General features: G+C 44.6%; 1 protein-coding gene across 1 annotated transcript in view; it reads left to right on the plus strand.

Moving 5' to 3' along the window:
• The window catches only part of TRAPPC3L (trafficking protein particle complex subunit 3L), a 503,087-nt gene that overhangs the window by 297,167 nt on the left and 180,396 nt on the right, over positions 1 to 25,524 (plus strand). Inside the window, exon 4 of the mRNA XM_078649158.1 lies at positions 3,361 to 3,460. Within this exon, the coding sequence (XP_078505284.1) occupies positions 3,361 to 3,460 (100 nt within the window). The remainder of the gene's footprint in view (positions 1 to 3,360; positions 3,461 to 25,524) is intronic.

Raw genomic sequence — 25,524 nt, forward strand, 5'->3', positions numbered from 1 at the left:
TTTACACCACTCTGCAATGCAGCTATGTGGCGCTTACTGGAGATACCTAGTGGGCTAGTTGGATCACAGGGACCATCAGAATTGAAGGGGACTTTATCCCCCAAATTAAAACGGCACAGGGCGTTTGCACACGTCAGCTCAGCCCCCCTCTCCCTTCAGAAGTGTGCAAACACGCCCTGTGGCGCTTTTTAAGAGGTAGTTTTAATCCCACTGCCCTATTATAAACTAGGGGCTTACAGAGGAGGTCATGCTAATCACAGGGGGACCCCAATGCATAGTGTTCCCTAGTGTATGTAGGTGTTTTCACTGTATTCTAAGTATCTTTTAACATAGCACTGGCTCTAGGACTGGTTAGTCAGACTCCGTTCCCACCTGTATCCGTCTGAAAAAAGTTGGGGGTACAGGATGATTTTGCAACAAGGCTTCTTTCTGATCCTCTGTTTGTTCTTTCTGCACGTTTTCCTTCTTCCTGTACTTTTCTTCGTCTTTGAGGACTTCTGTTGCTTCTTTCTGCATTTCTTTTTTTTCTTACTGTGCGTTTTCTCTACTTTCTTCACTTGTCCTATCTCTGTCGGCATATTTAGAAATTATCATTTAAAAAACCTTTGAAATTCACTGAAAAACCCATAGGTTTCAGGCACGTTATAGTTAGGAATTAGCATTTGAAAAACCTTAGAAATTCACTGAAAAAACCATAGGTTTCAGGGGCGTTATAGTTAGCTGGACATTTCACTCGTACAAAACCATAGAAATTCCCCCGTTATAGTTAGTACCGCTAACAATAACTCGCGCGCCCGCAATGCACTGCTGATGAGGTCACATATTACATCACTCATGACACGAGCGCGCGAGTTTGGAGACAAACGGTGTACAGGATATATATATATATATACACACACACACACACACACACTAAATGGGGGTGCAGGGTCGCTCGCTCCCCATTTTACAGTGAATCACAGATGAGAAATGGACCCTCTCTGATAGGGACAATGGTTCTCTTGTTGGAAATGGGATCACGCATCCACTCCTCAGTGTTAGCCTTCATTTATTGCAGGGGGAAATTCCCAAATTCCTCAGTTTCGAAGTTACTACTAAAGAATTACACCATCCATGTATTTGCAGTTAAGGGCATGACCAACGAGGAGCAACAAATTGTTTGCGTCTTTTGGGAAGTCACTATTGCCCTGATTAAGAATGCTCCAAAGAGGTAAGTGCTATTTACCACACTCAAAATCAGACTCCCAGAGGTTCGAAATGTATTGGGCACTTACTAGTGTCGGCCTGTGGCAATTTAAACAGGTGGGCCAATGGGCACACTACCGGCACTGATAAAAACCAGCAGTGCTCTTAGGCTCAAAGCCAAAGCTCTCAATTGTGGTCCGCTTTAAACAGTGTTCATAATGGGCCGCGATTGAGAGCCCTGGAGTTGAGACTGAAGGCCCTGCGAGTTTCTCACAGTGCCTAGCAGTGAATTAAACTAACATAATATTTTAAAAAAATAAAAAGATTTACTTATTTATTGCCTCATGCTGGGTGCTAGTCTTCATCTCGACAGCACAGGATCCCAGAGCTCCAGCAAGCAACTCCCCTCTACCAACCAAGACGCTTGTCTCATGCTGCTCCGGCTGCATGAGAGAAGACCCAGGATTGGCTCGAGCGTGCTGGTGCAATGCTTCTTAAAGCACTGGATATCAGTGCATTCTTTCCACCCAGCTGTCTAAGACAGCTTGAGTTGGAGTGTTTAAATTGGGCATGTCAGGCTGGCCATTACAAGGCAGTTAGCCAAAGTGACATGCACACTTTAAACTGGAGGGCACACTGTTCCTCCCTGCTGTTGCCCCACCCTCAGACTTGGCTGATGCCAGGTCGAAAAATAAAATGGTAATAAATGTGTTTTATTACCATTTTATTTTTCATGTTTCCTGGTCTCCAGTGGAAGGGTGACACTCCTCCTCTCTCATGGAGGCCCTGCCACTGGAAAATTCTGCTCCCTGAGCAACCAAGAGTTTACACTGTTATCAGATCACGTTGTGACATAATGATCAATTGTGGAGTAGTGTGGCTCACTGGTTAGAGGCGGCAGACCCGGGAGCAGAAGTCGGCCCGGGACCAGGGTTCAATTCCCGACGCGGCAGGGTCGTGGACTTGGGTCAGTGGATTCGATAATTCTCGCTTCGGTGCTTACTTACTCGGTGCTTACTCTAATCAGGGGTCCACTCGGCAACTCTGGGCATTAGCTTGCCTAATCTCCACAACGGCCCCATCAATTCCGGGGATTCCTGGCTCCACCTTGGGGACTCACAGCAGGGACCATCCCACAGGGAAAGCCAGGACGAGTTCTCCAGAGTTATACAGCGCCAGGAAACCTACGGACGGGTAGCAGTGCGCTTTACAAGCTCAAATACATACACATACATACATCAACCTCCAGAGGTTTTCCCTGAAATACAATGCCGCGTACAACCTGCCAATATTTACCAGGGTTTTGTTACACCAAATACTTAGTCCACATGTAATGCCTCAAACTCAGAGCGGAGGTAATTCCTGCAACTGGTACTGGGTATAGGTATTTTGCAAGTGTGGTAAAGACCACATCCTATTTTATTTCACCCATCTTGTAATCGGATCCTAAGGCACATATTTTGTAAGTTTAAGGGCCTTTGTGCATTTTGTGTGGAAAAACTACCTGCAATTGTTTTGTGAGTACCTACAAATTTTGCTTCTAAAGATGTGATGAAAACCTTTGCATGCCCTGCTGTTTTCCTCCTTCTACCCCCTCCCCCCTTTTCCGGCATCCACTGCAACTGAATGGTCTGCCATCCCATACCTGAGTAAATGAGATTCTACACATAAATCCTGATTCTTCACAATTTAAATTGGAAATGCTATTTGTACGCTATTAGCGAATACTTCAGAGGATAAGCACCTTTGTGACTCCTCTGCCTCATTATGATTTCGACAGGATATGGCATGTGATCATTTAGGAGGTTCCTGGAGTCATGGCTACTCTAATATCTAAATTCAGATCTTCTCTATTATTTGCTATTTCTAAACCCCCTACTTTGTGCACAAAACTCTGTATTTCCGCAATAATTACCGCGCTCTTTGCCCTGTTACTGTACAGAAGGTTTGACTATAAAGTAAGATGCAGGCTTTATTGCCCTGATAACTATCCAGAAGGGTAAACTCCAATTGAGCAAACAGCTTTGTGGGGCAAGCACACTTTCGCACTACTCATAATAGGGGCCTTCATTTGCTTCTCTCAATCAGACCACGTTTAGACATTTTGTAACAAAGCCATAGGGTTGAAGATTGAATTGAAACTTTGTTTAAAACCACTGATTTAATTGTTCACAGGGGATACAACATTGGAATACGGCTCGTTGAAGACTTCCTGGCTCACAGTGGCATTAGGAAGTGTCGCAGTTACAATGAAACAGCGGATATCATTGCAAAGGTAAAGCAAACAAACTATTGCTCGCTTCCGAGGATAGCTTAATTGTATTACCTTGGCTATAAAGTTGTCATTTCTATTCCATGGTCAGATTTTATTTTTACCTCAGGCGACGCAGCACGCTTTGACTATCGGTCACACTTCAAAGGAGCCCTGCAGTGAAGTGCGCCAGTGACGCATGGCGGCAGAAATCAGACTCAGTTGTTGGACTTGCCCCTGTGACGTGTAGACCAACGTTTTGTCCGTTGGGTTTGACGCGTTACTGTCTGCTTTTAGCCGCGCGCCATTAATCTATCAACTGGAACGCTAACTTTTTTTCTGTGAAGGAGGCTAAAAACCCGAGGTTAAGTTTCCTTCCTCCAGGTGTTGTGGTTATAAGTATGGAGTTTGTGGTATTTTATAGTGCCTTGTAAAAGCTGCTCTTTACATCATCACTCAGTATCCACTTGAGCAAGAGATTTATTAACAGCATTTCTCTTTTATTAGAAATGTACTTTGATTCTATCAGCTGTACCTAAATACTAAACCAAGGGTGAGAAGTAAAGTTCAAAGTAAGGGGGAGTAAAGGACAGAAACGGAGGATGAAATAAGGAAATGCACGAGAGAGCCGGTGCTGGCTTAACGCCAGGGGCGGCTGGTGACATTTGAAAGTGGTGAGGCTTAAACTAATTTGCATATTGCACCACAGCGATCGAGCGCAGCGAGCGAGCCCGAACCACCTTGCATCCATCCATACATCATTCATGCATCCACCCATCTTTCCACCCACCCACCCTGCATCCATCCATCATGCATCCATCCATCATGCATCCACCCATCATGCATGCATCCATCCATACATCATTCATACATCCACCCATCCATCCACCCACCCATCCTGCATCCATACATCATTCATTCATGCACCCACCAATCCATCCATCCATCCATCATGCATCCACCCATCATGCATGCATCCATCCATACATCATTCATGCATCCATCCATCCATCCATCCACCCATCCATCCATCATGCATCCACCCATCATGCATGCATCCATGCATCCATCCATACATCATTCATACATCCACCCATTCATACATCCACCCATCCATCCACCCACCCATCCTGCATCCATACATCATTCATTCATGCACCCACCAATCCATCCATCATGCATCCACCCATCATGCATGCATCCATCCATACATCATTCATGCATCCATCCATCCATCCATCCATCCATCATGCATCCACCCATCATGCATGCATCCATGCATCCATCCATCCATACATCCATACATCATTCATGAATCCACCCATCTTGCATCCATACATCATTCATTCATGCATCCACCCATCCACCCACCCATCCATCCTGCATCCATCATTCATGCATCCATCCATCCATCCATCATGCATGCATCTATCCATGCACCCAGCCATCCACCCACCCATCCACCGAACAATCATTAATGCACCCACCCTGCATCCATCCATCATTTATGTATTTTTATGACCATATAAAAATAAATTATGGACTCTAACAAGCCTTTAGGATCGATGTTGAAGGATGTGCCAGTTTACATATTACATCACCCCTACCTTTTTATGCTGGAAACCTTCTACCACCCATGTATTTGCCATCCTGTAAGCCTTAGGTATGTACTATACAAATTCACATACAAACATACACCAACATGCATGCAATAATAAATGCATATATCATGCTATTCCGCCTCTACCGTTTGTTAACATTTTGACATTTTATAACCTTAGTTCAAAAAGTACATTATATTTGTGGTGACAAAGTTGTTAACTCATTTTCTGGAAAATGTTTATATAATGAAATCTGTTGAAGGCTGTTGTTGCAACTATCAAAATAGAAATTCTGCCGTGAAATAAACGGGTGACCTGGAATAGACGCACACATTTCTGCAGCAGATGCTTTAACACACTGAACTATCTCAAGTCATTTGGGCAAGCTAGTTTACTGGAACATCGAAAAACACACACTCTTACCTTGCTGCCGGTCCCGGTCCGCGCCACCTCTGGGCTCTGCTCCCCACACGTCACAGGCTCACAGCGCCCCTGGCCAATCCTGGCGCCAGGGGCACAGGTACCCTCTCGCCCGCAGCTCGCCCATTAGGGCTCCTGATGGGCATGCGCAACGCCGCAAAAACACAAGTGCGCATGCGTGGGCACGGGTAAAAATTCACCCTCCGACCCCACGCATGCGTACTTTTGTTGCCGCCTGTACAATCATGTCAATGAATCAACATGACGCCCGCCCGGCGGTCTGAAGTCATGTTGATTCATTGACATGATTGTCATGAGGGAGCTGCGGGCGGCATCGGGCAGGGAGGGCTACGCCCCCACGCCCCAATGGACGAACCGCGCCTGCTTAACGCTTGGGAACGCTAGGCAGTTGCCCAGGGGTCCCACAAGCATAGGAGACACATGCAGACCAGAATTTAACACTAATTTTTCATTAAACATTTTTATTCCTGTGAGTGGTTGTGTAGGGAGGGCCCAGTCTGCTGTTTTGCCCGGGGGCCTATAAGGCTATTAAGGTGGCCCTGGAGAGAGGAGAATGAGAGCCAAGTAGAAGGTCTCTGGGGCTACGGGTGTGGCCTTGTCTGGCCCTGGTCATTGGAATCTGGGCACAGCAAAGCAACCTGCTAGTAGCCACAGTAGCGTCCGGCACCGGTTGGGGTGGCAGGGTGGGGTTGGTGGGTCGGGGGGGGGGGGGTAACAATAAAAAAAAACGAACCTTATCGCCGTCACGTCTCTCCTCTGCGTCAGGACTCCGCTAGCACCAAAATGAAACCAGAAAGCACCCAGGCTCCCCTGACCAATCACAACGCTGCAAATCAAGCATTGTGATTGGTAAGCACCCAGACTCCCCTGACCAATCACAATACTGCAAAGCAGCTTTGTGATTGGTCTGATCCCTGAGGATCAGCCCATTGCAGGGAATGGGGGCCTGGGCATGTTCTTCATGCAGGCTGTAATGCAGCCTGTATGGAGAACATATGAACAGGGGATGGATGTTTTGGCCGGCCCCAGAGGGCCAGCCAAACAGTCATTGCGCACTTTAAGTGGCAAACCACTTCTCCCCTGGGAGCAGAGCAGCCCCCCTGCCCGCAAAGCAGCACGGAAACATAAAATGATAAAACATTTCTTAGTATCATTTTATGTTTCCTTTATTCACACTGCTTAAAAGCAGTAGGGTGATGCTCCTCCTCCTTAGCGGAGGAGCCGCCACTGATTAGCCATATACCAGAAGTTGCTGATGGTGCCACACTTTACATGTGGCCACTTGACAGAGATGCTTAGGTGCTTTCATATAACTTGTTGCATTAATCGGTGCTGAAATTACCACCAAAAATTACAAGACCGCGCTACAAAAGTGTAACTAAATAGCATTACCACTCTTTTGAGACGATGAGAGGTGCTGACTGCCAACAACTAGCATCATTTCAACCCAGATAAAATGGTATTAATTATTGATATTTTGTGGCGTTCCTTGGCATGATGGTGTCCACTGCTGGTATAATATTTACCCTGACGTCTTAGTGGCAATTCATGCCATATTGATGGAATCCAGGGCATCAGATGGGGATGCGTGGGCATGCAAGGCATAATCTATATGTGTGGCAATCTCACAAGTGAATACTTGTAAAACTGATTACTGAGTAAATACAAATGCTGGTATTTGAGGAGTCAATATTTTTCATTAAAATTATCACCTTTTTGTTTTGGGAATTTAATTTCATTTTTTCAAAGTAAAACGTTTTTACTGTTATATGTATGTAAGACATCTGAGTGATAAGCACTATTCCTCTCTGAGAGCAACGCCTGTATGATGTTTTTTTTTTACCTTACCTTACGGGTTCATAATCATCTTCATCTATGCATTAATGTCTTTGTTTTCTTTCTCCCTTTCTTTAATTATCCCAAGTCACCACATTGGATGACTTTGTTGCCCTCTGTCCTTCCTGCAGTGTTTATTTTTAAATTTTTGTATGGATTGTTTTCACCTTCTGCTGCCTGCATGATAAGGACACCGCACACTAGTTTGACCCGTGCTGTCACATATATTTCTTAAACTACCCCCAGTGGCCTTCAGAGTACATTAGGCTCTCTTAGGGGACGCCACAGAGGATGCAGCAGCCATAAGGAATAATGGCTAAATGGCACGTCGTAGACATTAAACAGTAACAACCTCATTAGTTAGGCTGGGATAGCTTCAGTTTTATGAACATACTCCTCAAATGTTTGTTTGTTCCAGACTTCAGCAGCAGCCAAACAGGATGAGGCTAGCATTTAGTATCTAAATTACCTTTCCATTTCGATTTTAATGACCCTGGAACGCTTACAGCAGCCTGCTTTCATGGTATACTCTTCAATTAAGGCAGCTCGCAGTTTTCTTTACATCTCATAATGTTGCATTTCTAATGTGACATAGGACTCGAGACATTTTTAAAGCCTTTGTCTCAGCTGCTGCTGTTGCAAATGATTAAAGTTTGGGTGTTTGTTTACCTTTTTGCACAGAGATAGCACACCCCCCCTCGTGGCTGCTTCAGTGGCCTTTCGGATTTATTTATTTTTGCTTTTTTATATAACGGAAACTTTACCAGAAGGTTTTAGAGCGCTTTACAATACAACCAGTTACATTACATAAGGACTTCAGAGTACATGAATTACATAAAAGATACCAAACACATAAACTCTAAACTCAGATAAGAATGGTAGTAAGTACATACGTCTACTACAGATACTAGTACTTAGAGTTAGTGGCGGCTGGTGAAATTTGAAAGTGGTCAGACGTAAAAGATAATCATACTGCACCGTAGCGAGCGATCCCGAATCCCCTAAGGAGGGTTTGGGGGGATTTCCACCTGAGAGAATTTTGAAAAAAGAGTGGACAAATGGTGCATTTTCAAGCAAATATGTGAAAGCAGGAAGGTTAATAAAGCAATTGTGAAAGTGCAGTTATTACATTAATAAAGTGGTGTCATATAACATAGGTAGCTGCTTATTCAGCATAACCACAGAGCTTCATAACAGACTTTGAAACACAATGCATTGCGGAGTACCTCACAGATGTATTTTAATAACAAACAAATAAACAGGACGCAAACTAGCAGCACTTTTTTATGAGACTAACTACAGATATGACATGTACCTCAGAGACCTCAACAATAAATGTAAAAAGCTATGATTTGAGAGTTACTTGTGCCTCACTTGGCAAATCTGCTGTCCCATAAGTGCCAACCATGATGTCACCTTGACTCTGGCTGGGACATCAGGGAATAAATGCCACGATGGTTTAAGAAGCAGAATGCTCTTTCAAGGCAGCAGAATGTCAATGTTTGACTACAGGCAGAGCACACTCAACCTTTCATACCCCGTAGGTTGGTAAAATGAATATAAAAAAGTGTGTGTTAGTAACGTTTTAATTATAGTGCTTAGATACAGTAGAAGAGACGGATCAAGCACTGTACAATATCAAGTCATTATTGTTATTGTTAATATAGGTCTTAGGCATAGGTTTCATACACCAGACCCAAACAAATTCCTACATACAGGCCTCGTGAGGACCATGTATGCTATGGTCAGCTTCTGGTCAGCACACATGCTGGTCTCAGCCTTCACTTGATATGGTTTCAAAAAGGGGGGTGGGCCGCATTGCAATAGTGGTAAAAACGGAATTCATCTTGTGCTGTGTTCAAGCCAAAACACCAGTCGACATTGCCAAGTATAAAAATAATGTCTTTAAATATTTATCTTAACTGTTCGCGGTCTTAGATGTACTGAATTGTAGTACAGAGTCAGTTTCATCTAAGCTGCAACAGCATATGGATATTATATTTTCCATGCTCGTACGGTGTACTTTTGTCTGATCTGCAAACACTTTTGTTTAAATTAATAATCACTTTACTTCAAATCATGCATGAAATCGAAAGCAATCAGTAATAAGTATCCCGACAGTGAACGATGGAGAGAGACACCCATCAATCAAAATCCCCAAATGTAATTTGGACCCTGGTATACCCGCAGCTTTGTAATTACAATAACTATTGTGCATCTCAGAATGCTCGATGGGCCTACTTGCCTAGAATACCAGTCTGTTCCTCGGATGCCCACTCAAGGCGCCTCAGTAAGCGAGGTTTGAGTAACATGTTCAACTGCCCATTATGGGATGAGTGTGTTATTGTTGTGTTCTCTTGTTGTGGGATACTGTCTAGTACACACATCAGAACAGTGCTAGCTATTCAGGGTTTCTTAGACTCTGCCTTGTCGTGTACCGTGTGCATGACCCGCCTTGGAATGAGGCCCACAAGTGAAGCGGCGTGCAGCCTTGAAGAGACATTCTCACGTTGGCTCTTCTTTTAACACTGCCGAGGGCGGGATGTGAATCTGGCCGCAGGGTGTACAGTTCCCCTCATCCTGAGTATCGCAACCAAAAACCACGGGGACCTTGCATAATGTGACGACGGGCCCTCGGCCTTTACAAATGGATCGGTTACAGGCAGAGGGACACCTTTATATTGAGTCTGTCCGGAGACTCCTAACTCTCACAGATATTCACTAGCATTGGGCATAACGGGAGCCCCATGATGACGGATTACCTCCATGTCACGCCCAGCCCACCCTCGGAAAGGCAGGTAGCGCTCAATTCGCTCGAAGGTTTGCCTACAACTAAACAGACTCAATATAAAGGCGTCCCTCGGCCTGTAACCGATCCGTTAGTAAAGGCGAATAACAATAACCAGCACGTTCGTTTTCATTTTCGTTGTGTCTGTCACTGTACCACCACCCACACCAACACTATAGATCTGACTAAAAAGCACCTCGCTTTACTAAGAGAAATGCAGTTGTGCTACGTCATATTTCGCACTTTTTTGGGACTCCTGAGTTTTGGCTTATTTAACACAGATAACGTGGGTACAGATGTTTAAATATTGCGCATTTCAATAATCATTGCCACTCGGACACAAGTTTCCAATTTTAAATGACTATAATAATAAGAAAGAAGTCCTGGCGCCGCACTGTAGCAAATATCACGCGGAGCTAGGCCCAGACAGCGAACGTATGTCAACGGGGGATTTATTGAAATAATGAATATATATGTACACACCTTGCGTCGCTCGTAGAGGTCAGTAGTCAGTGTGTGTCACACACAGTCACTCACTGTCTGTCACAGTCTCGATGATTCTCGAACCACTATCTCACTCGAGTCGACTCCTCGGACTGCACGTGCTCTCCTGCAGAGAGGAGGATTGAATGTCCAGTCCATCCAATCACTGAATGGCTTAACACACACTAAGCCAACAGTCGTCACAGTGATTGGGCATTGACGCTCGCTCCCACCCCCGCGGTGCAAGACTAGACTGGCAACTGCACACCACTACATGCTTCAGCACTGCAGCAGCCAATCCTGACGCTGCTCTCTTCAGAGGAGAGCTGCTCTCTGAAGAGAGCAGCGTCAGGATTGGAGTGAGCAAGAAAAAAACGACGCTCATTTTCGAACCACTGGGGCCTGTGGCTTCGGACATACCCCGTACTCAGACATGCTTGCTTTTGAAAGGCCATAGGGTTAGTAGCTACAGGAAAGGCAGCCGGTCAAACCCCACATGCGCAGTGCGCACTCACTGTGCCAGGCCAGCCCCGCGCAGCCCATAGTAACGACGGTGAGAGTGAGTCATTGCAAGCCAGGCTGGTTGTCAAGTCATGTGATGTGATGACGTGGCGATCGAGCACAACTTTTTAAAATTAATAAACAGGATTACTTGTATTTTAATTTGCAGCGGCGCGCTCAATTAATTGCCCAATTTTATTAGTGGGGCAATGCCCCACCGTCCAAATGGTGAAACTGCCACTGCTTAGAGTTACATATATACAAGTTGCAAATTCACTCAAGATTACATTTTAAGAAAAGTTGAATCGATTATAGTTGGACAAATATAAAATCCATATTTACAGAGCAAGATCATCTCGCAATTGCAGAGGGTTTTTGCAGTGCTGGTTTAGCCAGTCCTTCATAGTGCTGTTGCACTCATCGGTGGTGATCTAGGGCCTGGAGCGATCTTCAAGATGCTGATGGACATAGGGATAGAAGACCAGGTGGTGGTGGGCAAAGGCGGCATGCTGGAGCCTGGGGCTGTTCTTGAGCTTGTGCTGGAGGCCAACTATGGAAGGGGGGTAGCTCGCCGGTGTAGGGGAGTATGTAAATGGAGTAAAAGCAGTCATTGGTTTAGTGCTCTGGGGGAGAGACTGGAGTAGTGGGAGCCGACCAGTCTGCGTTGTGCCCCGAAGTGACCCCCTGAGCGGGGTCGTCTTCCATAAAGGAACTCACCGCTGTGGCCGCAAGTGTAATCAGGGTGGCCCTGTGATCAAAGGGAGGCCGCCAACATAGTCCTGGTGCTAGGGTTGTAGCCAGGAGTTATTGAGGATGATGGAGCGGGTCAGCTGACCAATCCACAGGTCCCCCCACAGCAGCAGCAAAAGAAGAAGGCACCAGGCCCTTGAAACTCACAGCCACAGCCGCGGGTAGAAGAGGACTGTCCAAGTGCTCTGGGCAGGGCCAAATGGCCATGCTCCATCCGCCGCCACTGTATATATGGCAAGTCATGGGGTTTTCCCAGGTCTATACCCCTCCTCGAAGTAGTCTGCCAGGAAGGGGGCCCCTCCCACGCAAAGATGTACCACCTCCTCGATCAGAGTGGGGCCGCCATCTTGGCTCTCTTCACAAGTGTAGGAACCGGGATAAATCAGCAGCCCCACAGCCCTGCGTCATACTCCCGGGGTACTTTAAGTACACCGTCAGTTTCTCAGATATATCTGCATGCCTCTCTTGTGGAAGAAGGGAGGCGATGGCTGCTGAGTGAGGCCGGGGAGATCAAGGACAGCGAGGCGCTCCATTGCCACCTGCGGTCCTTTGTAACCTGGAATTGGACTACGGTTAATATATTGAATACACAGCACACAATAAAGAAGCACTGGCAATGCCAAGATATATGGCTTATATCTCAGAGTGCATCTTAGTCACATGTGAGGTTAGAGACTTATTAATTCAATACTCATGCACAATGTCACTCATCCTTCATGTATCCATTCCTTCACACACTGACTCATTCTTTGATTCACCCACTCACATATCCACCATAAGACGAACATAAACTGATGGAGAATATGCAAAACAATTTAAAGAAATAAACATACAAAAAAGAAAGAAATGCTCCGGCATAAACATGGCAGGCATTGGCTTGTAATAAAAATAAGTAAACAATTAAGCATAGCAGTGGTTGGCACCTTAGAATGCTAGTCTACATTGTTTATTATTGCTTTGACATTCCAACCTGACCGCCATGGTTAGAAACAAAGTGTAAATCATCTTGGAATAGTATATCAAAGGCACACTATGCACAATACCATTCCAAGAACACTACATAGTAAACATCGTACTAGGCAGCCTTCATGGAACGCACAGGGTATCTTACACCCATAAAGGATGACTGACATGCTGCATCTAAACTTTTTGGCCATCTTGGTGATACACTCTGTCCAATATCATTCTAAGATGGTTGCCAAGTTTAGAAGCAGTGGCTGCTTGAGATATTGTGCTCTGTACATTAAATGAGTAGCAAGTAAGTGTTCAGAAGCTTGTCTGGGATGCTGCTGAGTGTTCCAAAATGAAAGGGGTCTACTAAAGAAGACAACAGAAAAACACCCCAACTGAAGCATACTCAGTTTCAGGTGGATATGCTGAAGTGAAGGTGAAATGCTGTCAATCACAGGGCAATAGTGCCAAAAGGGAATTGGGCTGGCCCATAGCTCCATGTTATTGGTGGAAACCGAATGTGAATGAAACTTGAAAAGCCCATTGGCTGACAAGGGTTGGCCCAAAGCCCCTCTGTGTACCTATATATTGTTGCTGCGTCACCATAACCAGTTCTGGCCTACTTTATTGAGCATTAGCTTTTTCACAAAGCAGTCATCGGGCATGCAGTCATAAAGTTATAAATATGTATGAAATTACTAGTGACAAAACTGTATGCAGCCTCTCCTAAAATGGCCTAACTTGGATTATAGCATTGAAAATCTTGTACCCTGGGGTTTGACAGAGGGGGTAACCAATGCCAAAGCCCTTGCTTTGTTTTCTGTGACATTCCTTGTAACAAAATGCCCATCAATAGTATAATAACAATCTAACCGTAAAGGCGTATTGGCTTTAACAAGCTTTTCACAGAAAATTAGGGGCTTTGCCGCTTTTGTAGTTCCAATAATAAACAGATCAGACCTAGAGCATTTTACATAATGTTTCATAATGAACAAGCCAGACCTATACATGTTATCTCTGGTTTGTCACCATAACCAGTTTAAGCTTACACTATAGACATAGGTAATCAAAAGGCGTACAGTCCTAAGATTACAAGTATGCACAACATTAAAATTTTGCAAAACAATACAACTCCTCCCATAAAGGCTCAATGAGGATGATCATATTGCAAATCATGTATCCCCAGGTTTGTCAGAAGGTGTAACCATTAACAAAACCCTTGCCTATATGGAAATCTCAAGGATTGTAACAAAATACCTATCTATAATCTGTAGCATAACAGTGAAACCCTAAGGCTTTCTGGCTTTAATATATGTTTTTCACAATACATAATACGACTCACTGCATTTTTTGTAGCTTTTCATACTAAACAGAGAAGACCCAGGGAATCTGACATATGGCATCTTTGGCTTACTACAGTTTCCCCTGAAGAAGGGCTTATTGCCCGAAATGCATTGGGTGAACATTTGCACTGTGACCCACGATGAGTCGTGCATTCTAACGTTCCATTGAAAAAAGCCTGGACAGGCATTTCTTCAGCATTAAAAGTTGCAAATCACGCCGCCTCTGTTGCGAACTTTAAGATTTTTGAAAAATAAATATGGAATACAATGGATTACTTGGACTAAATTGGATTCTTGACGTTTGATTCTTCCAGTATGTGCCTTTGTGGCTGGGTGGCTTGAGGCTGGGCGTGACGCGCAACAGTTTAATTTTGAAATTCAATATCCTTGCTACGGAGTCAAGCCTGCAGGCCAAAACGTCGTCTTTGAGCATTTTCAAAATTGTCGAAACTTGACTAAAACTAGGTGTGCATTCTATTATTTACCTAGATCATTGGAGTGTCACCATACCCACCGCGTAAACGTTCCCAAAAGACGTAACTTGCAATACAAGCATTGTTTTCTAACCGAAGCATACACCTTCTTCCAAAGCAAATGCTGTGCTTAGGGCAGTCAACATGTTAGAGGAGCCAACGCCCCTTTCTCAGAATTGCTTCTTAAAGCTATTTTTCTATTGATTGCACAAGTCTGTGGACAGCTCCTCTGCCAAGCCACGCCTAAATGACAGTAGTGGTGGAAAAAAAACAGCTTAGTTCTAAAACAAGAAATAATACGTGCAGGTGTCCAGATTTTTTTTTCTTAGGAGCTCGCCACTAGAACTACAGGGGATGCCTAGCCATGATTACTTTGCTCTCTTCTACCACCCTTTATGTCCTGTTGCTTTATCTCACTATTATTGCAAGTTCCTTTTATCCTTGTTTTGCCCCCATGTCATTTTTTTAACTCATTTTGTCCTTTTTATGCTTTTCTCTCTCCTTTCTTCTGTCAGCCTGAAGATGAAAAATAAGTCAGAGTCCCCAAAATAAATGATCAGGCTAAGCAGTGATAAAGAACAAACTGGAAAGTGCGAATAAAGAAATTGGATGTCGCAACTCAAAAGATGTTACATGGGTGGTTAGCAGTAGACACATATTGTAACGAAATTCTGTGGTCATCCTGATTTACCAACGTTTATGTGGAGTCGATAGCACAAAAGGACCACGGGCCTCTCTCATAACGTAGAGAACAATGCGCTGCTGCCACTAAAAGTCCTCAGTAGGTTTTAACTTTACCCAGGCTGCTTCAAGTTGCTACTGCACTTTATAAGTCAGAAGCTCTGCATATTTGTAGCATATTTGCTCATTTAACACCAGGGTTTCTCCTTCTGCCCTTTGCCAAGGGTGGGGGGGGGCACTCAGAGTGGAAATGCCCCCTCTTGGTCACTGGCTACTTCCACAGTACTGCCAAGAACAGTCAAGACCTCCAAGCATGCCATCTGCTTGGCTGGTACTCTGTGTATGCAAATGTGCTATAAAAGGCCAATGACAGCCCTTTTGTAGTGGGGATAGGAAATATTATTAGATCTAGAGCTAGTGAACACAACCTGCGCCCTTTTTATTTTTAAAGTTATTTTTATTGACATGTTCCATACATTTAACAGCTGCAACATACAAACATTTGCACATAGTTACTTGAGGGTTACAGATAATAAGTCAGAGCCCGAACACAATTACTTTTTGGGGGGGGGAGCGAAGGGACGGAGGCTTAGGTGTCAGAGTCCATAGGTGTATAGAGTTCCACTATGGCAGTTTAAAAAGGGACTCTAGTGTCTGGCCCCTTCATCTTTGGGTGCATAAAGTCATCTCACCCTGTCGCAGTCGGGCTGGGCATAGTTCTCCATTGCAGCACTTCTCATCAGTCGTTCTTCACAAAAGGTAGCGTCAACTAACTATCTATGGACAGTGGGTACAGAGGAATGCCCACTGTGTATAACCACCCACCTCATAGCTAGTAATAGGAGCATCGCGTTAAGCCTGCAGACGCCAACGAGAACATTATTTACCAGTCGTGGCTGCTGGCAATAAAAAGTGGTGGGCGGCGGGGCACCAGCGAAAGGAGAGGGAAATAATAATAAAAAGAGATGTACCTGATGCTGCTGGCCACCTCGGTGCTTCTCTGCTTTCTGCTCCCAGCAGTCCCTGGGACACCACCTGAGACTCCCCTTCCAATCCCTGCTCTGACCTGAGAGGGCTGGTTTAATGCTCGCTCAGGCACAGGGAGTCTGAGCTGTTTCTCCACCCAGCTCTGAAATACAGCTGGTTTGGGGAAACCTAACTGCGCATGTCTGTTTGGCCGGCCTTATTAGGCCGGCCAAACTGACATGTGCACTTATAAGGGCACTGCACTCCTTCTCCCTCCCATGGCCTTGCCCCGTCCCTCCCCGCACACGCTTGGCTCAGCCAGCAGCTGAAAAATAAAACAATAGTAAAAAATTATTTTATTTTCCAGCTCCTTGCTCTGAGCCAGTGGGACAACACTCCTCTGCTGTTGCGAAGGAGCCGCCAGTGTTAAATACCTCAGGAGCGTCACCACAAGCTGTTGTGGAATCACAGTGACCGTCATTTCCTCAATTTCTCTCAATAGTTGATTCTAGTAATTCGCTATGGATGGGCAGTGCCACGCTAAGTACAAGAAGCCAACTTTCTTCTCCCTGACTTGCGTGCATTAAAAGCGCTCTATAAAGCCCATTCTATGTAGTCAGATAGGGGTGATGTAGAGCAGACGATGGAATGTTATGTGTATGAGAGGGAGCCGATAGTTAGGGGAGAGCGGGCTAGTGTGGATGCAGCAATATCGCTGAGATGTCTGCACCAAGCTCGCGCCGCCAGACCACCAACGCCTGGAGGGTGGCGATCGGGGCCATGGTTTGCATGGTGCTGTATAGTCACATATTGAGTTTCTTAGGAGGGAACGATGTCAGGAATAGGTTTAAAGCTGGAAGGCCTGCAGGCCCACAGAGAAAGGAGAGGTGTACCTGTTTACAGGCACCTCCTAGCCAATAATACAGAAAGACATCAAGGGTCGTGCAGTCCACAGCCGCTTGAAGATTGTGTAGCTGAACAAAAGAACCCCCCAGGGTAATGGTCACCCATTTCTGTCAACCATAAGCACTGCGGTTGCTGGCAGGCTTAGCTGTCCTGCGAGGGGGAGATAGATGGTTTTTGTTGTGCTAGCGGCAGCCCATTCGAGTAGAGAAGGGGCTGTGTGGAGCAGTCCATTGTACGGTGTCTGAGGAGCCTCTCTGGCACTTTCGGGTGGGGTGCATAACAGTATTTAGGTGGCGTGGGGTGCGCTATCTGATTTAACAGCTATATGAGTAGTGTGCTGTACTGGTTGGTACCACTGATGTGCAAATTGCACCTAAATAAACACTTAGATATCCATTACTTATGTTCACTGGTTCTTCTCTGCCTGAACTTTAATACACTCAAAATAATTTACATTTGAGCCTTTAGTGTGCACTTTCATCACATGGCTGTCCACAGTATGCCAGGGATTACAACCATTGTTCTGGGCCCAGCATTTTCCGGGAATTACCACCATTGTGCCACCACAAGCTTGTTGTTGGGGATCCCCACCATTGTGTCAAGGTCTGCATTTTACCAGGAATTACCATTACTGTGCTAGTGCCTGCATTTTGCCATGGAATAACATCAATGAACTAAGGCTAGCAGACTGCCGGGAATTATCACCACTATGCAGCGTCCAGCATTTACGCTTCGCCTCAGCGGGCAAACTGGCATCCCCTGCTGATTGTTTCCGGTCCAGGGAGGTTCTGGCTTGGCAGTTTGGTCTGGTATGTTCCCAAGAGGCACAGGGTCAAGACTGTAGTCAGGAGGTAAACACCCCAGAAGGCTAACCACACACCTAGGCTGGGCTACCTCGTTTATTTAGCTAAGAAAGGTTTCTGCCTTTTTTTAAAAGAGGCAGAATAGAGGGTTCTGGGTAGAAAAGGTGGCCCCCCTCTCCTTCACCCTCTGGATGTAGTCACCTCAGGGGCGTATTAGCTGCTGGGACTACTAACCCATTGGCCAATAGCAATCACACCCCTAGCGACATCATATCTAGGATTTAAGGGTACCCCTGGCACCAGAACCTCCGTTCTGCTTTGACTTACAACAAAAGACACAGAAGAGACCCAAAACTTGCGACAACAGGAGTTGCCCAAACTAAAGACATGCTACTCTGCACCTGTGGCTACCATCCGGAAAGTGCACAACTATGACTCGTCCTGGATGAAAGACCGGTTCTCCCAGACAGAGGCAGGGCCGGACTGGCTACCTGGAAGTTAGGAATGCTGCTGAGCTGGGGGGTGATATCGTTAATGGGGACCTGCGTGAGCTAAACGAAATTCGTTTTGCTTTCAGTATTTCGCAGCACACGCAGGTCTCCATGGACGAAATCAGCCTCCACTGCAGTAAAATCAGGCAGCAGCTCGGCAGCATTCCTAACTGCCCGGTAGCCAGTCCGGCCCTGGACAGAGGCATCCCTTTGAGAGCCAAAGGAAACTCCAGACTACCATGGACTAGTGGCACGAGTCCCCTGCAGTCTGCAGGTAAAAACAATGTACCCGAAACAAAGAATCACTGGCCATCGGGCCCTCCAAGGGATTGCCCCGAAAGTAGATGGTCCAGTGGATTGTGGGAATGTAGTCTTGCCCTCCAGCAAGTTTTAGGCAGCTACCGCTTTCCCGAGGACCTCCGGAAAGTAAAATAACTTCTTGTTGACCTTACAGCTACCGAAGCTTGTTGGTGGCTATTCCGGCATCCACTACCTTTACTCAATGCTGCACCTTGAAGGAACTCCGCAACTCCTTCAGCTGACCACAGCAGGGGCCTTTTGCCAACTTTTTGGATCTGTTTTCTCACCAGCACTGTGTAAGCTGTAAAATCAGCTTACAGGTGACTCCCCCTTCAGCACCAAGGTCAGCCAGGACAACTCTGCATCCGGTCTCCTAGAGCAACTGGTAAAATCAAACTGACTGTCGTGGCTTGGTCCTAGGACCCGCATCACTTTAACACCCAGTGGGATACACATGACTCAACCTGCAAGTGACAGAGTGTCAATAGTGCGTTTTACCATTGACTACAATGCTAAAATTCTGTAGTGTTAAATTGCACTGATTTACTTTCTCTCTAAAATCCATAACTCTGTTTGAGCTTATCCGATTGACTTAAAGTTGGTGTCTACATTGATATAAAAATCTGCTTTATTTTCATAAATTGGTGTTGGATTTCTTTTGAGGCATGTCAATTACTTATTGTATATGTTGGTACTCTGACATGCTTAACACATGTTCCTCTAGTAAAGCCTGACTACTCCTTGCCCCTATACCGGTGCTGAGCTAAGGATTTTTTGTTGGGAATCTAAGGACCATCTTTGGGGTATTGGGATAGTATTGCATAGTGAAGCCCAACCAGCACCACTACATAATACTCCACCTTCCTACAGTATGTTTGACTTAATGTTGTGTTTATTTTCTCTTCTATAGGAGAGTAGGTAGATATTTCAATGGCCATATTTACTGCCACTTTGTGAAAATAATACTAAATCACCATTTTAGAATATAACTTAAATGGTCTGCTTGAAGGAAATCCACCACATGCAGACTTATGATGTTTATTTCTCAATCAACACATACTTCTCTATGTAAGTGTGTGAAAAGAAATGTTGAGCATTGGTAATCAAGTCTAAAGTGATTCTGTGATTTAACATTTCATGTGACCATGTGCAGTGATATGAATGTCACAATTCCAAAATCCAGAAAGGTAGACTCAATCTTCAGTCCTTCAAAGATCTGTAAATTGTTCACCATACACTGAGCCAAAATAACATCTAATACTAGCAGTACTAAAAAGCTGTGGAAATTTGACGTGAAGTGCTAACTTAAAAAAAATTGAAAAAAATCCAAAGACTCTGAGTACTGAAATCTCTTATTGAACTGACAAAATAAAAATCCAAGGTAGAACACAGTTGCCAGCTTTAAAATAACATTCACTGTGTGACCGGGGAGAAGGGGCAGCGCCTAGGAGAGTGGGGCTTTGAACACTATGCACTGTCAAAACAGTCACACATAGTCTCGCCCAGGAGCAAGCGTAAAATCATCTGGAGCCAACTCACATAATCTCAAGTAGATTTCATTGTGACCCAGCTATGCAGTGTTCATGCTAGTCTGTGCAAGGGTTTCCTGCTCTGTGTGAGATAGTGGCTTGTTACCCGTTCTCCTTGCGATGAGTGAAGAAACCATGGGCCACTTTTATCATTATTTGAAGCAGTGCAAGACAAGACAATTTGCTTCGCTGTACTGTGACAAGGGGAGAGAACAGGAATGCAGTACACTTAAAAAGTGCGAAAAATAGGGAGAAATACACATATTTCCCCTCGTTGCACATCTATCAGGAAGGCGTACAATTTTGACACATTATCAGGTTTACTTGTCTTGGTAAATCTGGGAACACCCTCACTGCACCTATATAACGCCTTCTCTGTGCAGAGTAATGCAAGGCAACGACTTGCGCTGCCTCGTGTTAATCCAGAATTACCAAGTAAACATAGGGCCACGCAAGGTGGCTTAGCGTGTCTTGGTAAATCTCTCTTAAGGATTGTGTTCTCCTTACGTGACCATGTGTGATGCAAGGGCGACACAAGGGCAATACAATCCTTTGATAAATCTGGGACTGTGTATCATGGCGACACTATGCAGGTTTGCAGGCCTTGGAACAATACATTTACTTTTGAGTTCTCAAAGGCCTATGGATTTCAAATATATTTTGCGGGCCTGATTCATAAAGAAAACTCATAAATCTACACAGATACTCATATGCTAGGGTGTAAATTTATGAGTTTTGTGTATTCAGGTACAATTCCACTACATGTCTGGATAGACGTCCGACGAGATTCACATTTCCAGGCGTACAACTGGAAAGTACTTTCTGTCTGACGAGATTCACATTTCCTGGCGTACAACTGGAATGTACTTTCTGTTTTTCAGAGTTGATATTTCCCGAGTATATTGGGAACAGCCAGGCAGCCCTCTGTGGAGAAACTCCTTCATTGCTCTCGCACCAAATTAAGGGGTCGATTGTGATGGCAGACGGAGGGACCGTCCGCAGGGGCAGCGGCGTTCCCTCCATTGCAATTAGGATGTGACCCCCACCCTGGCGGTCACATCCCGTATCTTTAACATTGCGGCGGGTGCTGCTTTAAGCAGCACCTGCCGCAAAGTTAAAAATGCATGCTGTGCATTTGCGTGCACAAAGCGGCAGGCACCGCGCGGTGCCTGCCGTATTGTGCATGCAGCTGCAGGGGGGTACCATAGGTACCCCCCATGTGCACCCCCCACCCCCCTTCACCCTGGGGGCCCGCAACGGGCCCCCAAAGCAAGGACCGTATGCCTTTTCGTGGCGGCATTGCCGCCATGGAAATGCATAGCCCCCACCACATCCTAATATGGTTGGCGGTGTCTGATAGACACCGCCACCATATTAGAGCTTTTCTGCGGCGACCGCGGCGGAAATGCGGCGGACGGTCTTCACGTCTGCCACGGTCCCCCCCGCCATTGTAATGTGGCGGACGGGAAATAGGTGGCGGACGGACGGATCGCCACCGCCTGCATGGCGGTGGCGATCTGTCTGCCATCCTAATTGACCCCTTGGTAAGGGGTTTTCCATTTCCATTCCTGTTCTTGAAGGGATTTGTGGCAGCTTTTTACTGCAGGAAATTTACAACCGTTTCTGTAGTGGGAAGGGTTGGAAAGTCAATCTGCCCACTTCTCCACCACTGCATGAGAGAGATTTACCACAACATAATTGTATGTAATCAAGGTGTTCAATTATGCAGTAGTAAAAGCATTACGTTTATTAGATATCCGCTAGTGGATTGATGTGTTTGATTAAAAAACAAAAACTTAAAACCCACATTGGAGGAAACCAAATCATGGAAAACCACTTTTAAGGAAATACAATTAACGAAAATATAAAACAAATCAAAAAGTAAAGGAAACATTTTAAAGGAATGATCATTTGAAGGAAAAAGCCAAAATGACATTTTGCTTGAGTTGAGTTTAGAACTACTGAGGGGTTTTTGGGTTCAGGGATGGATAATGTTTATGGGGGTGATTTCTTTTTAGGGATCAGGAATAATTGGAGTTTGGGCATGGAAAAGAGTTTTTAGGGTTCAGAGATGGGTGAAGTGTTTTTTAAGGTTCACGAATGAGTGATGTTTAGGGGTTTGAGGTCTTTTAAGGTTTCAGGGATTGTTGGCGTTGAAGGGATTTAGGGTTCATGGATGTGTGGAGTTTAGGGCTGGTGAGGGGTTTTAAGGTTTAATTATGGGTTGTGACTGGGATGGTGAAGTGTTTTTAGGGTTCATGATGTGGTGGAGTTTAGGGTGGTGGAGGGGTTTTAAAGATTCTGAGAAGGGTAGAGTTTAGATGTAGAAAGGGGTTTTTAGGGTACAGGGATGAGTAGTTTAGGGTGAAGAGGAGTTCTTATGGGTCATGGATGGTTGGTGTTCAAGGGTGGAGAAGGTTTTTTAGGGTTCAGGGATGGGTAGAGTTAGGGGAGAAAAGGCTTTACGGATGAGTGTAGTTTGTGTGGCGAGCGGTTTTAAGGGGCAGGGTTTGATGGTGTTTAGGTGCTGGGAGGGGTCAGCGATACATGGTGTTTACAGGTGGTGATGAATCCACAAATTAAAAGTATCCACAGTAATTGTTTGACAATGTAAATTAAATAAATATATCATGCCTCCTGAAAAAAAGCACTGAAATAAATACCTCCAACAATACTGATCCTGAAAGTAAGTCCTGAAACATTGCATTTACACTTAAAAAATAAGCATTCAAAGGCCATTTTCGACCAAAAATAACATTCTACGAATTGGTTTCTATGAAAAAGTAAATGCCCTTCAGTCTGAAAATTTCCATTAAACAGTTTAGATTAAATTTTTTCTCATTAATGGTATGCAATGAAATCATTTTTCCATGAAATCACATAAAACCCTAGTGGATGCTTGGTTGGTATAAATGGAAGTATGTTGACCATAACGATATGACTAAGTCAGAAAATGAGTTTGTGAATCAGGTCCAGGTTCTTTTCTGAAATTCTTCGATGTTTATCTGCAGATGTATATCTGTGATGGAAGTTTCTACAAGGCATTTAGCTGAAGGAGACCCTGCTAAGGGGACGAGGTGCAGTATTCTTCATTCTGCTGAAACATAGAAGGATACAGAAGGGTTGAAGTTTATTTGACAACATAGACTATATTGACAGAAGTGCCATGGGAGTGCAGTGGTCACTTTTCTATTCCCGAAAAGGCAAGGCTGTCCCAAGGATCTCAAGCAAGGGAAAGCAGTCACAGAATTAATTCCTAAACAAATAGAGCAATCCTTGGACCCTTTCAAAAGCAGGACAGACAGTGCTCAATTTGTGGCGTGATTGCTGTGTTCGCACAAGTACTCTTTTTTGGGGACTGGAACATATTGTTCATCATCCGATTTTGACCCAGAATAAGAGAGAAAGCAGAAAAGGAAGATAGAAGGAGGAAAAGAAAGTTAGGAAACAGTGATAAGGAAATAAAGCAGGAAGAAAAGGAGGTTGCAAGAGTGAGAGAAAGAGACAAACGTTTAGGGTGGTAGAACAAAGAGGGAGGAGGATGAATCAATCGTAGGTAACTTTGGTTTTTGGCAACTCTGGAATTAGGCGGTGGAGGGTGCCTAAACACAATTTGGTCCCATGCACTTTTTTTTGCAATTTAAGTATTTGAGCTGGGTCTGCTCCGGCACAGAAAGTGGCATCACAGCAGGTTTTGTGTTTTAAGTATTTGGCTACAAGCTACTTGCGTCTCTGTCCCTGAGGGGGATAGAAGACCCCAGCAAGGGAGGGTGGATGCTGTGGGGAATGCCCACCTCCCCTTGTTTTTGTGCTGTGCAAGCATTACTCTTTGAAATAGAACATTAATTAAGGACGGATACACTTAAGATCCAATAAAGCACAAATGGACCCAGTCAGATACGAACCAGTTCGGTGGGTGTCATCAACAGTTTAATTGCCACATACCGGTTTCCTATATATAACAGTGAAGTCTGTATTGCAACAACTCAACCATCTCCCTCCTGGTCATTATAAACACTGCCCCCAGTTCTGGACTTCTGTGTGATAGCATATTGCATTGTGGGTACTGTAGTTGTGTTTTGCTTCCACTGAATTAATTAGATTAACACACCTAAAATCAATGATTTGTAGATGAAATGTTCAGGACTGGAAACAATGATCTGGTGTTAGGTAGTCGCCACACACAGAAAAATGTTTTAATAGACAGTTAGCATTCCTTGAAAGTGACCTTGTGCAGGTACCCTTTCATTCGGACTCTCCCAGTAATAAGGATGTGACACAGCATTTAGTGGAGCTCAGAGTGTGACACAGGTGCCAGCCTGTAGAAAGAGAGGAGCTCTTGGATACTTCTAGAGATACCGGTAACAGGCTGAGATGTAAAGCCAGGTTTAGCACTGCTTCTCCACAGGGGTTCATTATTTATGGATGGAAGTGGACTTTTGTTTCCACTGCTGACTCTGCATTCACAAGCATTAGAACTCATGGAAGACATACACACAACACAGTCTTTAAACCCATCCATCATTTTTTCCAATGCCGTAAGACTTTATCACAATTATTTTATAATGGTTGCAACAGTGAAGTGCTGACTGCTGCAGGTCTTTGCTCTAAAGTTGATGTATAGCTTTCTGTTATTTGTTTAACTGGACCGCATGAAAAAAATGCATAGGGTGCGCTTCCCTATGTTGATATATTGACGGGCTTATATGGGTGTTCCTTGGCTTAAGGCTCTTTGCCATCATGGAAATGAATTTTAATAAATTCAACATACTAGACATATTAGACATCCTCCCTGCCACCAAATACCTCAAAACTCAGTAATTAACATGCTTTAGATATGTTTTCAGATTATAGTAGTCCTGGATGGAAGCTGATAGCTAATGAATACATGCAGCACAGAAAAAAGTTTTTCTACTTTATTATCTCTTTTTACCTGCTTTTATATGAGTCTGTGTTCCATTTAGTTATTCAGTGTCCTCACATATTTAATAACCATATAATGTGAGGGTCTATTATATGTTTGGATGAGCAGGATCAGTTTCAGATTTTCAGAATAACCGCCAACTATTTATTTATTTTATTTTATTTGTAGAGCGGTACACTCATCCCAAGGGATATCAAGGCACTAAGAGCAAATGTCCTGGTAAGTCTGCAAGGCTGTAGTTTAGAATTTAGGCAATAGATGTGTCTTTAATCTTTTCCGGAACTGAATATAGTTAGAGGTGAGTCATAGGTCCTGGGGGAG

Source organism: Lissotriton helveticus, chromosome 6 (assembly GCF_964261635.1).
Source record: "Lissotriton helveticus chromosome 6, aLisHel1.1, whole genome shotgun sequence".
Classification (NCBI taxonomy): Eukaryota; Metazoa; Chordata; class Amphibia; order Caudata; family Salamandridae; genus Lissotriton; species Lissotriton helveticus.